The 16,302-nt window shown below is 46.5% G+C and overlaps 1 protein-coding gene across 1 annotated transcript in view; it reads left to right on the forward strand.

Annotated features, from left to right (window-relative positions):
• Positions 1–16,302, forward strand: part of hcn4 (hyperpolarization activated cyclic nucleotide-gated potassium channel 4) — a gene marked incomplete at both ends in the record, with an annotated part of 248,566 nt that overhangs the window by 54,750 nt on the left and 177,514 nt on the right. The window contains one exon of the mRNA XM_083790912.1: positions 8,770–9,193. Within this exon, the coding sequence (XP_083647038.1) occupies positions 8,770–9,193 (424 nt within the window). The remainder of the gene's footprint in view (positions 1–8,769; positions 9,194–16,302) is intronic.

Here is a 16,302-nt window from a genome sequence, read left to right on the forward strand (position 1 = left end):
TGCCACTGCCTGTGACTTGAATCGCACAGTGTGCTGGCCTGATAGACTCCAGAATCTCAATCTCACCTGCTGTGCTCAATCTGGCTAATGACAAGCCTCTCAGTTGTTAAAAAAAAAGATTTGAACAGTCAGAATGTTCAAATGTGTTTATGTCCCCCACAGACCTAGTGGAATAATACAATATTTTTGTATATTTTTGTAAATATTGTATTTTTATATACAATATTTTGGGGCAAAAAAAAAAGAAAATGTTTTTTTTGTCTTTTTTTTTGCTTAGTCGACTATTAGTCGACTAACAGCAAATGTATTCATCTATCAGTCGACTATACAAATCCTTAGTCGGGGACAGCCCTACTATTTGGAAATATACAGTATATGGCACAATAAACTTTGAGACCTACTGATTTAGAAGGCATTTGTTGAATCGGCCTCAGGTCTTAGCAGGTTACTGGAAGAGGTCATTAAATAACATACTTACAAAGTTCAATAAGAACAATACAAAAGCATAAAAGCAACATAGATGAAGTGGACATTCTAATGGGCAGCCAGACCTTCTCCTATTCCCTGGAGGAGGAAACTAGACTGTTTGTGCGACCTTTGCTGTAATGTCACCCTCAAGGTCAAAATGTCAAGATATCACAGGATGAACCCCGCTGAAGTTTGGTGACCCCATGGCCTTCCTGAGGGGCTTCTGGAATCTTACTCGTGTTTATAATTCAACACAAAGACTCCATGTACCATTACCATATTACAGTACATCTATCCATTCACCTTTTCAACAAAGACTCCATGTAATCCGTAAGATAAGATCATTATCTGTTGCCCCTCATCTTGTACAAAAGCATTATTCAACTGTTCCGCATGTTTCTACAGTCTACACCATACTGTCCATGCCCAACATTATTGCTTCCAAGATCATCAGACTTCCCACACTTTCCGTTATGATCAATAAGGCCATCACACGGTTAGCACTTCCTATATCAAATGACACTGATCATCCTCGCCTTTTTAACCTCATGCCACCTGGACAAAGATACAGGTCCGTTTGGTCCTCTCACAGCCATCGCGGCTTTAACCCATTCAGGACTGAGGCTTTTAGGCTTTTAGGCTGAAGTTTTCTTTAAAAATATACAGGTATATTGAAAAAAAATAATAATAATTGTGTGCGTGTGGCTATATACTGTATACAGCAACAAGAACCACAAAAGCGGTTCCCATCCAGAAAGGTTAAAACACCAAAAGGGGTTCCCGTCCTGAATAGGATGGTTCTGTACACATTGGGGACCTCATGTTTTTGTATGGTCTTGGTGTTATGGGCTATGTGTTGTTTTGATGTGGGTGTTGAACAGACCTGTGAAGACGAATATCCTTCGGGACAATAAAGATGATTATTATTATTATTATTATTATTATTATTATTAACAGGGTTCTACTGCGTGTCAAGCCTAGTTTACTGTGGTCCGGTGCATCTCAGGAACAGGACTGCTATATAGTAGAAGGAAGGCACTGGAGCAATCTGGGACAGTTAAAGCCTTTCTTAACAGGGTGCAGGCAACGTTTTCCATGTAGTGACATCGAAACGTCAGGACACCAACTTCATCCAATCAGGTTAGACAACTCTGACAAGATACAGATTAAACAAGTGCAATTGTAAGTGATGACACGAAGAAATGAGCACATTGGAACTGGAACACTGTCAAATTAAGCTGATAAATGGGTACTCTCTCCTGATTGTCTGAAATATTCTAACCTAGCGGACCTGTGCTTTCCCATAGAATGAACTAGAGAAGGACGGCTGTATCCCCCCCTGGGCCAGTAATGAGTACAGTATGTGTATAGCAGTTCCATATGGTCCAACTATTGGACCGTGATCTCCTGCTGAAGCAGAGTGCCTTTCACCAGTTTAGACTTCAGATAAGACATTCTAAAGGGCCTTGCAAACGGGCAGCGATAAAACGTGCCTATTATTTCATTTTATTTACGTGAGCACGGTCCCGTTAATTTGTTGCGCGCGTGCTCGTTACGTGCACGTTACGTGCACACGCCCACGACTCACCAGACCTGGAATCTGTTTAGCTTTTTTTTACGCTTGCGTTGTTGCGCCCCTCTTCAACAGACCTGGAGGAGACCTGTGTTGATCCAGGTCCTCTTCAACAGACCTGGAGGAGACCTGTGTTGATCCAGGTCCTCTTCAACAGACCTGGAGGAGACCTGTGTTGATCCAGGTCCTCTTCAACAGACCTGGAGGAGACCTGTGTTGATCCAGGTCCTCTTCAACAGACCTGGAGGAGACCTGTGTTGATCCAGGTCCTCTTCAACAGACCTGGAGGAGACCTGTGTTGATCCAGGTCCTCTTCAAAAGACCTGGAGGAGACCTGTGTTGATCCAGGTCCTCTTCAACAGACCTGGAGGAGACCTGTGTTGATCCAGGTCCTCTTCAACAGACCTGGAGGAGACCTGTGTTGATCCAGGACCTCTTCAACAGACCTGGAGGAGACCTGTGTTGATCCAGGTCCTCTTCAACAGACCTGGAGGAGACCTGTGTTGATCCAGGTCCTCTTCAACAGACCTGGAGGAGACCTGTGTTGATCCAGGTCCTCTTCAACAGACCTGGAGGAGACCTGTGTTGATCCAGGTCCTCTTCAACAGACCTGGAGGAGACCTGTGTTGATCCAGGTCCTCTTCAACAGACCTGGAGGAGACCTGTGTTGATCCAGGTCCTCTTCAACAGACCTGGAGGAGACCTGTGTTGATCCAGGTCCTCTTCAACAGACCTGGAGGAGACCTGTGTTGATCCAGGTCCTCTTCAACAGACCTGGAGGAGACCTGTGTTGATCCAGGTCCTCTTCAACAGACCTGGAGGAGACCTGTGTTGATCCAGGTCCTCTTCAACAGACCTGGAGGAGACCTGTGTTGATCCAGGTCCTCTTCAACAGACCTGGAGGAGACCTGTGTTGATCCAGGTCCTCTTCAACAGACCTGGAGGAGACCTGTGTTGATCCAGGTCCTCTTCAACAGACCTGGAGGAGACCTGTGTTGATCCAGGTCCTCTTCAACAGACCTGGAGGAGACCTGTGTTGATCCAGGTCCTCTTCAACAGACCTGGAGGAGACCTGTGTTGATCCAGGTCCTCTTCAACAGACCTGGAGGAGACCTGTGTTGATCCAGGTCCTCTTCAACAGACCTGGAGGAGACCTGTGTTGATCCAGGTCCTCTTCAACAGACCTGGAGGAGACCTGTGTTGATCCAGGTCCTCTTCAACAGACCTGGAGGAGACCTGTGTTGATCCAGGTCCTCTTCAACAGACCTGGAGGAGACCTGTGTTGATCCAGGTCCTCTTCAACAGACCTGGAGGAGACCTGTGTTGATCCAGGTCCTCTTCAACAGACCTGGAGGAGACCTGTGTTGATCCAGGTCCTCTTCAACAGACCTGGAGGAGACCTGTGTTGATCCAGGTCCTCTTCAACAGACCTGGAGGAGACCTGTGTTGATCCAGGTCCTCTTCAACAGACCTGGAGGAGACCTGTGTTGATCCAGGTCCTCTTCAACAGACCTGGAGGAGACCTGTGTTGATCCAGGTCCTCTTCAACAGACCTGGAGGAGACCTGTGTTGATCCAGGTCCTCTTCAACAGACCTGGAGGAGACCTGTGTTGATCCAGGTCCTCTTCAACAGACCTGGAGGAGACCTGTGTTGATCCAGGTCCTCTTCAACAGACCTGGAGGAGACCTGTGTTGATCCAGGTCCTCTTCAACAGACCTGGAGGAGACCTGTGTTGATCCAGGTCCTCTTCAACAGACCTGGAGGAGACCTGTGTTGATCCAGGTCCTCTTCAACAGACCTGGAGGAGACCTGTGTTGATCCAGGTCCTCTTCAACAGACCTGGAGGAGACCTGTGTTGATCCAGGTCCTCTTCAACAGACCTGGAGGAGACCTGTGTTGATCCAGGTCCTCTTCAACAGACCTGGAGGAGACCTGTGTTGATCCAGGTCCTCTTCAACAGACCTGGAGGAGACCTGTGTTGATCCAGGTCCTCTTCAACAGACCTGGAGGAGACCTGTGTTGATCCAGGTCCTCTTCAACAGACCTGGAGGAGACCTGTGTTGATCCAGGTCCTCTTCAACAGACCTGGAGGAGACCTGTGTTGATCCAGGTCCTCTTCAACAGACCTGGAGGAGACCTGTGTTGATCCAGGTCCTCTTCAACAGACCTGGAGGAGACCTGTGTTGATCCAGGTCCTCTTCAACAGACCTGGAGGAGACCTGTGTTGATCCAGGTCCTCTTCAACAGACCTGGAGGAGACCTGTGTTGATCCAGGTCCTCTTCAACAGACCTGGAGGAGACCTGTGTTGATCCAGGTCCTCTTCAACAGACCTGGAGGAGACCTGTGTTGATCCAGGTCCTCTTCAACAGACCTGGAGGAGACCTGTGTTGATCCAGGTCCTCTTCAACAGACCTGGAGGAGACCTGTGTTGATCCAGGTCCTCTTCAACAGACCTGGAGGAGACCTGTGTTGATCCAGGTCCTCTTCAACAGACCTGGAGGAGACCTGTGTTGATCCAGGTCCTCTTCAACAGACCTGGAGGAGACCTGTGTTGATCCAGGTCCTCTTCAACAGACCTGGAGGAGACCTGTGTTGATCCAGGTCCTCTTCAACAGACCTGGAGGAGACCTGTGTTGATCCAGGTCCTCTTCAACAGACCTGGAGGAGACCTGTGTTGATCCAGGTCCTCTTCAACAGACCTGGAGGAGACCTGTGTTGATCCAGGTCCTCTTCAACAGACCTGGAGGAGACCTGTGTTGATCCAGGTCCTCTTCAACAGACCTGGAGGAGACCTGTGTTGATCCAGGTCCTCTTCAACAGACCTGGAGGAGACCTGTGTTGATCCAGGTCCTCTTCAACAGACCTGGAGGAGACCTGTGTTGATCCAGGTCCTCTTCAACAGACCTGGAGGAGACCTGTGTTGATCCAGGTCCTCTTCAACAGACCTGGAGGAGACCTGTGTTGATCCAGGTCCTCTTCAACAGACCTGGAGGAGACCTGTGTTGATCCAGGTCCTCTTCAACAGACCTGGAGGAGACCTGTGTTGATCCAGGTCCTCTTCAACAGACCTGGAGGAGACCTGTGTTGATCCAGGTCCTCTTCAACAGACCTGGAGGAGACCTGTGTTGATCCAGGTCCTCTTCAACAGACCTGGAGGAGACCTGTGTTGATCCAGGTCCTCTTCAACAGACCTGGAGGAGACCTGTGTTGATCCAGGTCCTCTTCAACAGACCTGGAGGAGACCTGTGTTGATCCAGGTCCTCTTCAACAGACCTGGAGGAGACCTGTGTTGATCCAGGTCCTCTTCAACAGACCTGGAGGAGACCTGTGTTGATCCAGGTCCTCTTCAACAGACCTGGAGGAGACCTGTGTTGATCCAGGTCCTCTTCAACAGACCTGGAGGAGACCTGTGTTGATCCAGGTCCTCTTCAACAGACCTGGAGGAGACCTGTGTTGATCCAGGTCCTCTTCAACAGACCTGGAGGAGACCTGTGTTGATCCAGGTCCTCTTCAACAGACCTGGAGGAGACCTGTGTTGATCCAGGTCCTCTTCAACAGACCTGGAGGAGACCTGTGTTGATCCAGGTCCTCTTCAACAGACCTGGAGGAGACCTGTGTTGATCCAGGTCCTCTTCAACAGACCTGGAGGAGACCTGTGTTGATCCAGGTCCTCTTCAACAGACCTGGAGGAGACCTGTGTTGATCCAGGCAACAACGCCTGCATTCCTCGTTTCACGTTCGCAAGGCCCTTTAAGGTGCGTTTAGACTTGGATGGTTAGAGCGGCGCGAATAAGAGAGAGAGAGAGAGAGAGAGAGAGAGAGAGAGAGAGAGAGAGAGAGAGAGAGAGAGAGAGAGAGAGAGAGAGAGAGAGACTTAATGAATGACCCTGACGCTGTTGGCTATTATTTTGTTGACTTTAGCAGTAAATTACCCTGACAGCTGACACTGTTGGCTATTATTTTGTTGACTTTAGCAGTAATCCCCCAGTGGTTAGAATCATTCATAGTTTTACTACTGTACTGGCTTCACCACTGCTGTGAAATAAATGTAGCCTATCATTTGATTTGAAACACTAGTGTTTGAGTTATTTTTCCTTTCAGCGGCTATTGCATGGCTGAATGAATGCATTTTCATTTACCACATGAAACCTAGCGCCCCCCATTCTAGGGCAAACTTTTAATTGCCAATCTGCGAGAGCTTGTGGATCAGCTATCTAATATACAATTGAGAAGTTGTCACGTGGCGCAAAAGATGTGCGCACTAGCCAATGAAAAGATGTTCGCATGAAAACAGTTCGCATGGAATGGGAAATAGAGGGGGGGAAATGGAAATGGTAGGGTTTTTATTTTTGGTATTTCACTTTGCTACTGATGATTGTACGCAACAACAACTATTGCATTGTGTGTTTGAGCTGACAGGCCCTATTTTATGTCAATCAATCAAGTCATCTCAGGTCATCTCAAGCGGCAGATGCAAAAATATTTTTTTATATTAAAATTGTATATATTTTTAGGGCCATGTCATGTGCTCTACCTGCAAAGCCTTTGTGATATATAACTTTTGGGCACCGCTTAACGTCAGATCAGGGGTTTTGTCGGCCAGCGCCAAAAATGCTCCCCGACAGCATAATCGGAGCAAATACCGGGCAGTGTGTACGAGCCATAACGTGTTGTCTACACTACACTACACTAATAAGGACACATAATAATAACTAATAACCCATCCGTTACTACATGTGGAGTCAACTCCCGCAATTTCCTTCTTCCCATAGTGCGCGGCAACGTAAGTCTGGGATGAAATTCTAGTTTAAGATATTTGTTGTGGAGGGAAAACAAAGCCAAAACAAGGCAGCTCCAATCATGCGTCACAGGAACACAACATCAGCAAAGAAGGAGAGGACATTTATTGTTAGTTGATCCTTCACCTCTACACACTACAACAGACTCTGATTATAAAAACTATTACTGTATACGTGTACATTGCCACATTCTTTGGCAATGCATTATAAATGTATGCTTTCTCATGCCAACAAAAGCTAATTTGAATTTAATTTAAATTGAATTTCTTTCCCGATCACCTCTCAAAGTGATAAATGTGGGGTATACAGTATATTACAGTTCTTGTACAATATGACTTGCATCATGTACTGCTTAAGATTATTTCTTTGTATGGCTCAAGTGTTTTACTCGTTGCATATCCAGCTGTCTATAAGCGCTATCTCCAGCCTACAGGTTGATGAAACCTTCTCTTAACCCATTCTGACCGGGCACCCATTTTGGTGTTAGCATCATGTTATGCTTTAGCTACTGAAAAACAGCAGATCTACAAGCTCGTAGCGCGCCACTCGGTGGCGCGCTACGAGCTTGTAGGTCTGTTATTTTTGAAAAAAAATAAGAACGACTGACATTTTTAGAATGTGATCTCAGGTCAGAATGGGTTCGTCAGACCAGCGTGTGTCCAGTGGAAACCTCGTATGAATCTGATCTCAGGTCAGAATGGGTTAATTATCTCTTTTCTTTGTTCCTGTATCTGTCCTGCATGTGTACTGAGTACTGCCGTACTGCCATGACAACATGTGGTATCAATAAAGTCTGTCTGTAATCGTCACAGAGAAGTTCTTCCAGACATGGGTCCAGTTCACCTGCACCACACGTTTGGGTTTGTCTAGAGCTTTCCCCCGCCATCTGAACCAACTCACAACCAGATGGTGGTCAGTTGACAGTTCAGTCCCTCTCTTCACGCGAGTGTCGGTGCTCTGGTACCAAGTACACTTACAGTAGGTAGCCATTCAGTCTGTCTGGTACCAAGTACACTTATGAGCATCTTTTAGCTTGAAGACGGTGTTTGTTGTTTGTTGACTAGCACATAAATCCAATAACAAGCCTCCACTTGGGTTCAGATCTGGGAGACGGTTCCTCTCAATCACGCCAGCCCAGGTATGTCTGTCATTGCCCAGGTGTGAGTTGAATCACCCAGTAAGACTAGGTCGGCCATTCAGGACTCCATGCAGGGTAACCATGAAGGCCTTATACTCTGTACTCTTGTTTGGCACGTACGCAAAAACAACAGTCAGAGTTTTCCCCCCTCCAACCCTAAGGCGGAGGTAGACGACCCTCTTGTCCACCGGGGTAAACTCCAACGTACTGGCACTCAACAGCGGGCTTGTGAGTATCCACATACCTGCCTGAGGCCTGAGCACACCCTGAGCGACTCCAGAAAAGAGCAAGGTATGCCCCTGTCCAGGAGTTTGGTTCTGGAATACTTGCTGTGTGTGGAGGTTAACCCCACCAGGTCTAACCTGTAGCGCTCAACCTCCCGCACCAGGTCAGGACGTTCCAACTTCCACGTCTCCAAAGTCAGCCTTTGCTGCCTGGGTCTGGTCCGTCTGAATCCTCCAGTGTCAATGTCCGTGTAACTTCTTTTCGGGCTGTGCCCGGCCGGGCTCCGTGGTAAGCCTGGCTATGGGGCGCTCGCTGGGCTTGGCTCCAGAGGAGGGCCCTGGGCTTCCTCCCAGCCGGGTCACACATTTTCTCGTATGTTCTTCCATGGGGTGTTTTTGAACAGTACTTTGTTACATACATTTATTTATGTGTATGAAAAACATTTCATACATATATAATTCTGTCTTTCCCCCAAGCCTAACATAATCTGCTAAAAAGAAAATACCTTTCCTAAGACATAATTCAAGTCTTACCAAAAATAAATCCATGCATGTTCTCTTCCAGGTTCTACTGGGACCTGACCATGCTGCTGCTGATGGTGGGCAACCTCATCATCATCCCGGTGGGCATCACCTTCTTCAAGGACGAGCACACGCCGCCGTGGATCGTCTTCAACGTGGTCTCCGACACCTTCTTCCTCATGGACCTGGTGCTCAACTTCCGCACGGGCATCGTCAAGGAGGACAACACGGAGATCATCCTGGACCCGCAGCAGATCAAGATCAAGTACCTGCGCAGCTGGTTCGTGGTGGACTTCATCTCCTCCATCCCGGTGGACTACATCTTCCTCATCGTGGAGACGCGCATCGACTCGGACTTCTACAAGACGGCACGCGCCCTGCGCATCGTGCGCTTCACCAAGATCCTCAGCCTGCTCCGGCTGCTGCGCCTCTCCAGGCTGATACGCTACATCCACCAATGGGAAGAGGTAAGAGGGGGGGAGGGGGGGGAGAGAGGAGAGAGAGGAGAGAGAGGAGAGAGAGAGAGAGACCGGAGCTTGTCGATATGCTATTTTTCTGCGAAAGCTTTCCCATCAATATAAGGGGTTGTTTGATTGATTGATTGAAATTTGTATTAACAGTTTGTAGAATAGGTTCAAGGTTGTCCAAGTTCAAGGTTGTCCAAAACGGTTACTTTTCAGGATTCAACTTCAAAAACAGCAAAAGCAGCAGATCTACAAGTGTGTAGATCTGAGATAGATTTGAACTTGTAGATTTTGTGTGCTTGCAGATCGGCTGTTTTCGCAGAATAATTCCTCACCTATTATGACCAGAAAAGGGACGCGATAGGGTACAAATGGTTAATGCGAACATGCTGTGTGGGTGTCATATATACAGTATGTTGGCTATTATTGATCTTGTGTATGATTGCCAGATGTCGCAGTGTACGTGCACCGTTTAACCAGTGTGGCCTTTCCTGCATTGCTGCAGTTTGTGATGGAATGTTACAGTCCCTTGGTCCTCCTACAGTTTGTGATGGAATGTTACAGTCCCTTGGTCCTCCTAGTGCAGTTTGTGATGGAATGTTACAGTCCCTTGGTCCTCCTAGTGCAGTCACTGAGTTACAGCAAGGGGGGGCGGAACAGTGATGTATTCTCAACAACCCATTCTGACCTGAGATCAGATTCTAAAAATGTCAGTCGTTCTTCGATTATTCAAAAATAGCAGACCTACAAGCTCGTATCGCGCCACTCGGTGGCGCGATATGAGCTTGTAGATCTGCTATTTTTCAATAGCTAAAGCATAACATGATGCCAACACCAAAATGGGTGCCCGGTCAGAATGGGTTAACCTCTTTATCCATTTATGTTGGATATTCAAAAACGGCATGCTCACAGCATGTCACTTTGTTCTGCGCTGCTAGCTTGTACATCTAGTTTTGAAAAGAATATATATCTAAAAAAAAAACGTACACTACATAAATCCTCTCTTCTGCGTGTTCCTGCCTGTCACAGAACCTTTTCAGATAGAGGTCTGCGGCCAAATGCATATGAAGTTGGCGGGCCCGATAAAGTTTGAGAACCACTGGTTTATTTATTTAACATTTATCAAACCAAACACGTACACACACACTCACAGGCCTATTATACTGTACATGCCTTGCTCAAGGGTAGTTTGTCGCTGTTGGCAGGCACCCTAATAGCACTCTCCAGATGCCAGCTCACAGCCAGGATGAGGCCCTGCTGTCAAGTGATGGTGGATAAAAGCAACAATCCCCAGGTTATTAGTCAGCATCTCTCTACCTCTAAGCCAAGCTATCATCTAACAGATTGTTATTTCTGTCTGTCTGTCATTATTTAATGGGTGATCTTCCCAGAAGGGAATTGCTTTTTTTCCCCCTTTTTTTTTAATGAATGGGCCTGTGTCGTGTCTACATTTAACCCATTCTGAGCTGAGATCAGATTCATACGAGGTTTCCGCCGGACACACACTGGTCTGATGAACCCATTCTGACCTGAGATCAGATTCTAAAAATATCAGTCGCTCTTCGATTTTTCAAAAAATAGCAGACCTACAAGCTCGTATCGCGCCACTCGGTGGCGCGATATGAGCTTGTAGATCTGCTATTTTTAAATAGCTAAAGCATAACATGATGCTGACACCAAAATGGGTGCCCGGTCAGAATGGGCTAAGAGGCAACTTGCTGGCAATCTAAACTGACTGACTTGAAAGATTAAATGCAAAGTAATTCCTGCGAGGTGAACTTTCCTCTCTACATTTTTGACATGGGACATTGATGATAGCCATGAGGCAGTGCTGCCACCCAGAGCGCTGACTTCACCCGTGCATCTGTGTCGTTTTACGTTTTTATAGCATTTTACGTTATATATATAGCATCATACATTCTTCAGTGGTTCCACCAAATAGCTATAGATATACAAGCTTAGCTCACAGCGGGTTACTTTGCACGGTGAGCTTGTGCACCTGCTATTTCTTTAATATATTGAAAAATATCAAATTATGATTTTCTTAATTTTATTTAAAACATTTTCTTCTGTAGATTTTTCTTTAACACAAGTTCTCTTCTGGGGGTCACTGGCACAAAACAGATGGGGGTCCGCAGCCAAATACAGGGGGGGGGGGGGGGGGTTAACCCATTCTGAACGGGCACCCATTTTGGTGTTAGCATCATGTTATGCTTTAGCTATTGAAAAATAGCAGATCTACAAGCTCGTAGCGCGCCACCGAGTGGCGCGCTACGAGCTTGTAGGTCTACTATTTTTGAAAAATCGAAGAGCGACTGACATTTCTAGAATCTGATCTCAGGTCAGAATGGGTTCATCAGACCAGTGTGTGTCCGGCGGAAACCTCGTATGAATCTGATCTCAGGTCAGAATGGGTTAAGAACTACTGATTGAGAGGAATCATTTTGTAGAATCGGGTCTTAATGGGTTGAGCGCAGCCGCAGGCTCAGCTTGTCACAGCGTTGCCACTCACTCAGCTTGCTGTCTGACGGAGCGGTGGTGGGCGTGCTCGCTTGAAAGGCCCCATCTCTGCATGGGCAATTTGGCCACGTTTGATTGCAAATCAAAACCATAACATTAAGCCCACTGGGACTCTTTAAAAGGTATACTGCCTTTCAAAGCCCAACGGCAGACAGCTGGAGAGAGTCCTTTTAGACTCGTGAATCATGCAAGGGCTTCTGTGATGCCGTTTACACGTTCAAATAATGTAATGGGGAGGAAAATGTCTACACCACCACCTCTCTTAGTTCAATGTGCTGACGTCTGCCTGTGGATGCTGCTGCTGTAGTTCTGAAGGGAGCGATATGAGCAGTCAATTCAATTCATCCTTCAATTGAATTGGGGGAAGAGCAAAGCCAACTCTTGCAGATTTGTGCTGTGCGGACAAGAGGAAGAGGAAGGACAGCACTGGAATGGAGTCAGGAAGAAAGGAGAAATCAGGCGGGAGGCGTATTACAAAGACATGCAGGTCATTGAATGACTTTCACAGAATGCAGCGACACCAAACAAGAGTCATGCAGTTAGTCGTGTGTGTGTGTGTGTGTGTGTGTGTGTGTGTGTGTGTGTGTGTGTGTGTGTGTGTGTGTGTGTGTGTGTGTGTGTGTGTGTGTGTGTGTGTGTGTGTGTGTGTGTGTGTGTGTGTGTGTGTGTGTGTGTGTGTGTGTGTGTGTGTGTGCGTGCGGTATGCTGATGAGTTCTACTTCTATAGAGAAAGGACCAGTGTTGCCTGGGTGTCAGTCCACTCCAGACTCAACAGAAATGGTATCTGTCTCAATGCAGAACAACTGACTTCTCAGCACCTGAGCCACTTTACGACTCTTCCCATTGAAAACCACAAGCTGCACATTATATATGGCCTACAGTAAATCCCCACCACCCCGCTGACTCACCACCCACTGCACAAATACCAATACCGTTTGAAGAGAGATGGGTAGCGTTTCCTGGAATGGAGAGATAAGATCCTTATATGTTGCACACAGTGTGTCAAGTAGCTCTATGCAACTTCTCCGGAATGCCTCAAATGAGCATTTGCGCCTGTCGTAGACATGCGCAAAGCAAGTTCAGTCAGGGAACCTCAGTCAGCGCGCCGGCTGGTAATTGGGCCACCGCAGCATCAAGCTCTCATCCACATGATTCACTCAGCCAATCACACACTCACCCCATCTCATACCGGCTACTTGAACCAGAGGTTTGCATTCCTCTGCCTTCTTGCTTGCTTACACTGCTGTTGTATCAGCGTGCTGCTGTCATACAACCGGCGCTCAATTCTGCTGCTGCTACACTGTATACCCGTGCTGCTGTATACAAGTGCTCACCCACCTCCACCCCAGCTACCACCTGTCGTTTTGGATCTACTGTTTAGGTACGGGGGATTCAGAGTCCCTATGGTTGGGACTGATGCGCTTGACCTGAGTACCTAAAAAGCAGATCCAATACATCGCCAAACCATAATAAATATATTGCATTGATTATCTTATATTCAATAAATATATATATTACATCCTCGAGTTGTCTGACTGAACTGCCTGTTTTCGCTAATGTGGTAGAGTAATCAGTGGTACCTTTGCTTGAGCTGTACTTGATCGCCATGCCACTTGATCGCCGTGCGCATACAGACCCATTCTATCTGTTTCTTTCAATCGCCTGTATCTGCTATAGATTCATTGTCCCAGATGGCATTTCTGGTGTGATCGATGATGTGATCCCCCTCCATCATATTTTAGCAGCCCGGACGGTAAAGAGGACGTGATCATGCATCGTCACACACACACTAACATAAGATCATAACATCCAGTCTGGGTTTTTGGCTCTTCAAAATAAGAGTTGAACGGAGGGAAATGCTGGGGTGAATTATATCAATTCCGAAAATAGACTGTGGAAAACAGGTGACTTTCACTCCAAATACTGTGGTGGTTTTCAAACCTTTTCATGTCAAGGACAAATTGATGTAGGCCTTGAAAGTTGTGCCAGGGAAGAGAAGATTTGTGTTAATCTTTACATCTTTATTTGTATGTATAATTATTTTGAGGCGCGCTAGCCCCCTATGCACAGCTTTGTGTGTATGTCCGTTTGTGCACGGAAAGTGTTTGTAGCACTGAATGTGGCTGAGCAGGGAATGCGTTGTATGATGTATGATGATAAGAGCACCCTTCACTTCACACAAGTGTGATTTCTTTATTTCTTTCAAAGGGGGTCCGCGGCCAGATACATATCAATTTGGGGGTCTTTCCTTGACATGAAAAGGGTTGAGAACTACACAACTACACAACTACACAACTACACTACTACACTACTACACAACTACACAACTACACAACTACACAACGTCTGACAGTAATGAGATGTACGGTTAGAGGCCCCGGGGCCCGAGGCCCTGAGTGCGGCGGCCTGAAACGCTGATGTCACTCGAAAACACAAAGCAGATTTATCCTTAGTTTGCTCTCACATGGCGTCTCCCACCCTGTAAACAAACTGTCTTGTGCAAATTAATTTGGTTTGAGAGCTTCTGTCCCCGGGGTGATAGGACTGTTCCAAACACAGCTCAGTAAAACAAGCATTATTGGCAGTGGGGAAGATTCTGGCTTTCGGTTCAAGCCTTGTGGAAGGATTTACAAAGCCATTTTAAAACTCATTCAGTGCCACCTGGTGAAATTGTAATTCTATTGTGCATGTAATGTGCGTATCATCACCTGAACACCAGATTAGAGGGATTTTCGAAATATGGATGAAGTAAAAAAAAAAAAAAAACGATGCAACTGCATGAGATGAGATGAGATTCAATTTATTGTCAATGTACAGTACAAGTACAGCACAGCGAAAAGTATTTTCGCATCTCACCAATAGTGCAAACATGTCAGCAAGGAGGATACATTAATTACAGTAGTAATGAACTGAGCAGTAGTCATTTAAATAAGTAATAAATAAGATAAGAGAGGAAGAAGAAAAACATGATCTGTCCATATTGCACGTAGCCCTTATTGCACGTGGCCCAGTGCTAAACTAAGGTCCAGAGACCATATTCCACAAGTCCAGTGGCCATACCACATAGTGTTACAGACTAGGATGAGTCTGGGTTGGGGGGAGGGGGGGCTGGCACTGGGGGAGGGAAAGGAGTGGATGAGGAGTTTAGGTAGATGACAGTGGAGGGGAAGAAGCTGTTCCTAAGTCTGCTGGACTTGGAACCAAGGCTCCTAAAACGTCTCCCAGAGGGGAGGAGGGCAAACAGACTGTGGTTGGGGTGAGAGGGGTCCTTTATGATTTTATGAGCCTTCCTCAGGCACCGACTGTCATAGATAGTCTTAATGACAGCATCTGCTGCATCCACTCAAGCAGCAGCATCTGCTGCTTCCACTACAGTATATCTCCGCGCCTGTGCGAGGCTCCGACCAACTCATTGGAGGCAATGTGGGGTTCAATGTCTTGCCCAAGGACACTTCGACATGTGGACAGGAGGAGCTAGGATTCGAACCACCGACCCACGGATCATTGAACGATCTTCTCCATCTGCTGAGCCACAGCCGCCCCATACACAAAATGTTACATTCAGTTTAGTTTCCAATTTAACCATCGGTAACCACAATTTATTTTCTTTCTTTCTTGACGGAATTGAGCATTCTCACATTGGCATGGATAATAGCTGCCATCAACAGAATATTCAAGCGTTTTTGGGCCCTCACTACCTCAGACCTGCATATTGCATGAATTAGCTCCCAATATTTGTGTGTCCTTGAGATTTTTTTAATAGTTTTAGTTACAGAAGAGCCTAGATTTATCAGCCACACTCTTGTGATAGTGCTGCCTACATTAAAGTAGGTCAGTGGTTCCCAGCCTTTTATCCTGGGAGCCCCCCTTCTTACATCATCTGACCGCTGCACACAGAGATGCAACAACACAGGTTTTGCCGTAAGTTTAACCACTTGACTTAAGCCCTATAATGAATGAAACTTTATTGACAGCCGTAGCCAGTAGATGACAAACAACAATTAAAAAACATACAAAACAGTTACAAATAAATACATTGGTTCATAAAACTCTAAAAACTCTCTTGTAAAAAAATAAGAAAATCTATAAGAGGCACTCGTACCAATGTTTCCACATCAGGGAGCGGTATCTAACAGTGCTAAACCTAGGATTAGTCAACATATGATGTAAGTAAGTAAGTAGCCTTGCCGAGCCATGATCCCATAGGGCAGGAGTCTATCTCCTGTTTCTGTAGCGTGAGGCAGCTTGATGTACAAGTACACCCCCTGGACATGACGCTAGTTGAGTGCTGAGTGTCAAGCAGGGAGGCATTGGGTTCCATTTTTAGAGTCTTTGGTATGACCCGGCCGGGGATCGAACCCCAACCTCCCAGTCTCAGGGCGGACACTCTAACCACAAGGCCACTGAGGTGGTATACTCATATGATGAATACCAAGAAAATAGCTGGTCTACAAGTTGAGAACTCTTTCTGTTTCACCTCTTTCACCTACCTTTGAAAAATCACAGAAAATGTTGCATCGCTCCATTCTGTGCACGAGTGCTCTCAAATGATGCATACTGATGTCATAGAATCGGAAAATAAATCTACATGT

This window comes from Protomyctophum parallelum (assembly GCF_964188405.1).
Source record: "Protomyctophum parallelum genome assembly, chromosome: 2".
Taxonomy (NCBI): domain Eukaryota; kingdom Metazoa; phylum Chordata; class Actinopteri; order Myctophiformes; family Myctophidae; genus Protomyctophum; species Protomyctophum parallelum.